Source organism: Andrographis paniculata, unplaced genomic scaffold (genome assembly GCF_009805555.1).
Source record: "Andrographis paniculata isolate CXL003 unplaced genomic scaffold, ASM980555v1 Contig64END, whole genome shotgun sequence".
NCBI classification, from domain to species: Eukaryota; Viridiplantae; Streptophyta; class Magnoliopsida; order Lamiales; family Acanthaceae; genus Andrographis; species Andrographis paniculata.
Genome location: NW_026137600.1, coordinates 478,938 through 486,012, shown reverse-complemented (window position 1 = coordinate 486,012; position 7,075 = coordinate 478,938). Strand labels below are relative to the sequence as shown.

At 35.5% G+C, this 7,075-nt stretch overlaps 1 protein-coding gene across 1 annotated transcript; it reads left to right on the top strand.

Moving 5' to 3' along the window:
- The first annotated feature begins 2,222 nt into the window (after positions 1–2,222).
- LOC127261768 (cullin-3A-like) lies at positions 2,223–6,855 on the top strand. Its single transcript, XM_051290142.1, has 2 exons — positions 2,223–2,776; positions 4,585–6,855. Exons 1-2 carry the CDS (start codon positions 2,613–2,615, stop codon positions 6,623–6,625), a joined length of 2,205 nt encoding a protein of 734 aa, XP_051146099.1. The 5' UTR covers positions 2,223–2,612; the 3' UTR covers positions 6,626–6,855.
- The last annotated feature ends 220 nt before the right edge of the window (positions 6,856–7,075 follow it).

The following is a 7,075-nucleotide window of genomic DNA, read 5'->3' as shown; positions in this document are numbered from 1 at the left end:
TTTTGGTGCTAAAATATTAAATTAACAACATCAAAATAGGGAGTCGTTTTATTATTATTAATTTCAATAGAGGATATATGTTCATAAAATATTTTTGTTCCATCACAATTCAATTTTTTTTTTCCTTCTTGTTTAAAAATATTTTTTTTATATTTTACAATAAAAATAATTTTTTATAAATATTAAAGTATTTCTAACTTTCATGAAAATAATTTTATATATATATTTATAACAATAACAAAAATATCAAAATTAATTTACATATTTTTATTAATTAATAAAATATTATTATTTTTCAATTTACAATTAAAAAAAATTATTGAAATTATTTTCTAATGTCTACTAACAATTGGATATCATCACACTCGGTGGCAAAGGTAGAGTTATTTCATCAAGGAGACTGAAAGTTTTATTAACATCGAAAAATTAAATATTTTTATTATTTTGAACAAAATTGATAATAAAATATATATATTAACATATTTAATTAATATAAAAATATTAATTTAATAATAATTAGTCGAAGTTGAACAGAAATATGTTTATATAATCAATATAACGGTGGAAACAACAGCTCGGAAAGAAAATTGGGGAAAAAGAGATAGAGAAAGAAAATTGAAAAAAAAGAGATAGAGAAAGAAAAATAAAATTGGAGAAAAATTCTGATGTCTAGCCCCTTCTTTCTAAGAAGAAGAAAAAAAAATTTGGGGGAAAAAGAAGAAGAAAGAAACGTGTGGAAGTACTGTGGCCTTAAAAAGAATTGAAGAATAAGAGAAAAATTGAAGAAAAAGAAGAAAAGAAAGAAGGGGTGCAACTGCTATGGCCTGAAAAAAATTAGAGAAGAAGAATGAGAAAAATTGAGAAAAAAGATGTGTGAAGAAGAATTTGGGGAAGAAAAGAAGATGGAAGAAAGAAGTTACGGAGAAGAGAAGAAGAAAGAACAAAAGAAGAGAGACCATATGGGCATAACGGTCTGATAATGCTAAAATTTAACGGTGTCAGTGTGATTTAAAAAGGGGCTAGTGTGCAACGTTTTACAAACCACGACTAGATTTTTTTGGAGTTTTAGGATTACGGAGTTTTCAGCAGATTTGTCAAACCACGATGGGAGTTTTTGCTGTTTTGCCTTTAAATTGCAAGTATTTCGTGACAATTGTTGATGATTAGACAAAAATTTGCAAATTTTCTTAATTTTTTCTAAGGCTAACTGGTTTCAAATTATTTAGACTTTTTGTTAAATATGTTCATAATCACTTCAATACCACCATCAAATCCATTAGATCGGACAATGGAATTGAATTCCTCGATTCAAATTATCAAACATTCCAAAATTTTGGTACCTAACACAAATTTATAAATTCATACCCCTCGACAAAATAGAATTGTATAAAAACATACAAACATTTCCTACAAGTAACTAAGTTCCTACTTTTTCCGGCCAACTTGCCCCAAGAATCTCAAGGAGAAGCTCTCTTGTATATTAAGTAGCAGATATTTTTTTTATTATCCAAATTTATACCTTTATATTATTTTTTATTTTAAGATTACATATAAAATGGATATTACATTAACTTACTATACTATATCTCTATATAATATTAATTTATTTTAATTTATATATAAAATTTAAATAAAAAATTTGCTGATATACAAAAAAAATAGTATAATTTATACTTAAAAAAAGAGTGATATTGTCTTTAAATAAGAATATGACAAAATGAATATTTTTATAATAGATTTATAAAAATATAATCAGTATGTTCCGTTTTAGATGAATTATTATTATTATTATTATTATTATTTTTGTATAATACCAAGAACTGTGTTAGTACCAGTAATATTTTGTGTTAAATAATTCCCTTTGTATTATAAGAAATTTTTGTTATTTTATAAATATTAATATAATAATTAATATTAAAAAAATAATATAAAAGGAATGCATGGTATTATTTAATATAATTAATCTGTTTGTTTTTAGATGAATTATTATTATTATTTTTTTTTTTGTGATATGAAAAACTATGTTAGTACTAATAATATTTGATATTGAATAGTTGCTTTTTATAAATATTAATATAAAAAAACGCATGGTATTTTGAAAATCAGTGTCTCTCTCTCATAGTGTGGATAGAGCTGTAATAAAATAAAAATGCCAATATTTATTTATTTAATTAATTAATAAATTTTATTTCCTTTCCTGCCAACAAATCCTCCTTAATAATTGATTTTCGTCCGCCCCGCCCCACCAAATATCTCTCCCAAAACAGAGAGCCATCGTCAGTTGAGTTCATAGTTGACACAAAACCCTTTTCCCCAAATTTCAAAAACATATAAACAAATATTGTTCCCTCAATCAATCGCGCGTTACTCGTTGCTGGATTAGCTGACTCTCCCTCCGCATTTCGTTGGATTGATTCGCCCTCCGATTCCGAACCCTAAACCTAGTTGTTGTTGAACTGAGGATCAATCAATTCGCGGAAGTTCGATTTTATCGTCGTTCCCAATTTTTTGTCTCCGCGGCACCCAGGGGGTGAATTCGTGGCTCGGATTTTCTGAATCAAAGGGTTGATTTTCTTATTTTTGGATTTTTTGGATTTGTTTTTTTTGGAAGGATGAATAGCGGGCAGAAGAAGAGGAATTTTCAGATTGAAGCGTTTAAGCATAAAGTGGTGGTGGATCCCAAGTATGCGGACAAGACTTGGAAGATTATCGAGCATGCGATTCATGAGATTTATAATCACAACGCGAGCGGGCTTAGCTTCGAAGAATTATACAGGTCTTCTTTCTGTTGTTTATATGAAGAAATGCTTCCGATTGTTGTTTGATGTTGTTATTTTTTGTGCTGAATTACAGGCTATGTTATTTGCTATATGCCTTATCAATTGTGATTGATTATTTATGATCTGTTTATCTGAATGGTACATACATTTCATTTTTAAGGATTTGACAGAGAATGATTTTCAAAAACTTGTCCAGTTCGAATTGCTAGTAGGAAAAGATGACACAGAAGGCATGCTTGTGGAATTTGTTTATTTTCCTTTTCGATTTCCATTAATTGGTTGCTGGGAATTTTGGTTGATAAGGTTGTCTTGAAGTGGACATTACAGTGATATTTATGTGATCTTAGTTATATTCACCATTCATTCAAGTTGTTTCGAGAACAGTTAATGAATTTTGTTATGATTTATATGTGATTGTGCTTAAGCATTAATTATTTCGGTATTTAATCCCACGGTGTGCTTATTTTTAGTTAAGGAGCAGAAATGGTTGTAGGATTGTGCCATTTGATGATTCCATAATTCTCTGAAAATACATTTTATGGTATGTGATCTGGATATTTGTTAAATGCTTGCTGTAATATGAATTAATGATATGCTTGTATGGTCGAGGCTTCTTAGTGCAACGACAATTTGATGTAAATTTATTAGCCACGTTTTGGGAAGCAGCCAAAGTCTTTTAAGTTGTTACCACAGGGTAGTTAACCAACGTTTAACTGATGTGGAAATAGATTTATTTCGTATGCCATAGCATATTTACTCATTCGGTTTATCTTATTTATCTTTATTATTTTTAAAACAATTGTCATTAGCTGTAATTTTCTGTCATCCAAATTATAACGTGTCTACTTATAGGTAGTGAAGGACACGTGTTTACAACTTCGGTCTTCCAGTTATGCTCATTCTTTAATTAAAAATTTTGTGAAGTTTATCCTTCGATTCACTCTTCGGTGACTATTAATGGCAGTCAAGCTTCATCCCATAATTAATTACTTACTATATAATATTTTATTTGAGATAAGAATATGGCTCCGAGTTAGTTTTACATTCCCTTCAAGACTCGGACAAATGTCTACTGAATTTAAGCGAAGCAAAGATAGTCTATAGCATTGTGGAACTTTATGCAGTATCCAACATACAAATAGTAAATAAATATAAACATTTCGAATAATCAAAATCCAATTATTGTCTGTTTGGATTGTCTTCTTTCAAGCTCGCATATGATAAAACTCTTGTATCTCATTGTTCTGGTCCGCTTGTTACTTGACTTGTAGGACTCCTATTTTGTAAACTTGTCTCAAGGTAGCTAGTAGCTACTATATATATTGTATGTTTCAGTATCCATTATTTTAGGACCTTTACTGATTTTGGCATTTATTATCGTATATAGGAGCATCCATAGCAACAAAATTGCATGATGATTACTAGTAGTTAGGATCATTTCTACTCTTTCTTATTTGTTTAGTTTTGGTTAGAGGTTGAATTTTTGTTTAAATAGTATTTTGATGTATATTTTGTTAGATGAAATAGTACTCTATATTTTTATTGGGAATCATACTGACTGAATAGTGCCGATTTTGGTTTACGGCCAAAACCAAACAAACTTCTTTGTGTTATCTCTTTATTTGTCGCATGAAAAACCACTATTTTTGTAGGAAACTCAACTAAATTTTGTTTTATGATTTTAAATGGAATGGTTCTTGTTTTTTAATGATAGGAAATTGATTATACATTATGTTTCTTTATTGTATGTGGCTTCTATGTCATAAATGGCTCGTCTCTGACATGGGATTATCTATGCATGTAGAAATGCTTACAACATGGTACTACATAAGTTTGGGGAGAAGCTCTACTCCGGATTAGTGGCAACAATGACACTCCATCTTCAGACGATGTCCAAATCTATAGAGGCAGCGCAAGGTGCATCATTCCTGGAAGAGCTAAATGCAAAATGGGGCGATCATAACAAAGCACTGCAAATGATCCGCGACATACTAATGTACATGGACAGAACATTCATCCCGAGCACCCACAAAACCCCCATCCATGAGCTCGGGCTAAACCTCTGGCGGGACAATGTGATTCATTCCATTAATATCCAGCCGCGCCTTCAGAACACAGTTCTTGATCTGATATATCAAGAACGAACCGGCGAAGTTATCAACCGAGGGCTGATGAGGAACATAATTAAAATGCTGATGGATTTGGGGCCGTCAGTCTACCAAGAAGATTTCGAGAAGCCGTTTCTAGAAGTTTCTGCTGATTTCTATCGAGCTGAATCTCAGGAGTTTATTGAGTGCAGTGATTGTGGGGATTACCTGAAGAAAGCTGAACGACGTCTGAATGAAGAGATCGACAGGGTGTCGCACTATTTGGATGCAAGGAGTGAGGAGAAGATCACTAATGTTGTCGAGAAAGAGATGATCGCCAATCACATGCTTCGGCTCGTTCATATGGAGAATTCGGGGTTGGTTAAGATGTTTCTCGACGATAAATTCGAAGATTTGGGGAGGATGTACAGCTTATTCCGTCGGATTCCCGATGGACTCTTGACGATTAGAGACGTCATGACGACTCATCTCAGGGACACCGGTAAACAGCTCGTGACTGATCCGGAGAAATCGAAGAATCCAGTGGAATTCGTCGACTTGCTCCTGGAGAAAAGAGACAAGTACGACAAGATCATAAGCTCGGCGTTCGGCAACGACAAGACCTTCCAGAATGGATTGAATTCTTCCTTCGAGTACTTCATCAATCTGAACCAACGATCTCCCGAGTACATATCGTTGTTCGTAGACGACAAGCTACGGAAAGGTCTCAAGGGAGTTAAAGACGAGGACATCGAGACGATTCTCGATAAGGTGATGATGCTGTTCCGTTACCTCCAGGAGAAAGACGTTTTCGAAAAGTACTACAAGCAGCACCTGGCGAAACGGCTCTTGTCCGGAAAAACGATCTCCGAAGACGCCGAGCGAAGCCTGATTGTGAAGCTGAAGACCGAATGCGGCTACCAGTTTACGTCGAAACTCGAAGGCATGTTCACCGATATGAAAACTTCTCAGGATGCTATGCAGGGTTTCTACGCCGCGCACGGCTCCGAATTAACGAACAGCCCGACGTTAGTCGTCCAGGTTCTTACGACGGGATCGTGGCCGACGCAATCGAGCGTCGCCTGCAACATGCCGGCGGAAATATCCGCTCTCTGCGAACGGTTCCGATCGTATTATCTGGGCACGCACACCGGCCGGCGATTAACCTGGCAGACGAACATGGGCGCGGCGGATCTACGCGCGACGTTCGCGAACGACCAGAAGTACGAGCTGAACGTGTCGACGTACCAGATGTGCGTGCTGATGCTGTTCAACAGCAGCGAGTCGCTCAGCTACAAGGAGATTGAGCAGGCCACGGAGATTCCCGCCGCCGACCTGAAACGGTGCCTGCAGTCGCTGGCATGCGTGAAGGGGAAGAACGTGCTCCGGAAGGATCCGATGAGCAAGGACATCGGAGCGGACGACGCGTTCTCCGTCAACGACAGGTTCACGAGCAAGCTTCGGAAGGTGAAGATTGGGACGGTGGTGGCGCAGAAGGAGTCGGAGCCGGAGAAGATGGAGACCCGGCAGCGGGTGGAGGAGGACCGGAAGCCGCAGATCGAGGCGGCGATCGTGAGGATCATGAAGGCGCGGAAGGTGTTGGATCACAATAACGTGATTGCGGAGGTGACGAAACAGCTGCAGCCGCGGTTCCTGGCGAATCCCGGGGAGATTAAGAAGCGGGTCGAGTCGCTGATCGAGCGGGACTTTCTGGAACGGGACAACGTCGATCGACGCCTCTACCGGTATCTCGCCTGAGGTGGAATTTTGCGGCGGCCGGAGCCAGGTTAGTTGTTGTTGATTTGCTTAATTAGCTTATATTTGTCTCTCTGTGGTAAGTGATGGACAGTGTTTGAATTTCTGCATGATACCCCTTTTGTTTTGAATCTGTCAACTTTCATTTGCTTTGTTTTTTGGTTTTTTTAAACCTACATTTACATTTACTTGACTTCTTGGTTTTGATTTTATGTTTATGACGATTTTATGAAGGTTTAGGGTACCTTTATTACTTTATTTGACTACATGTTTGAATTACATTTTAATTATTGTTGTTTCATTTTCATTGCCTGCCTTTGTTTAAATTTTTGAAGGAATTCTAGGGTGAATGTAATTGCCAATTGGACGGCATGTTTTATAAGAAGTAACTTGTTTTTATATAATATAAAAAAAATTAAAAATTGAGTTTTGTTGTGTTCATAGGAATTTGTT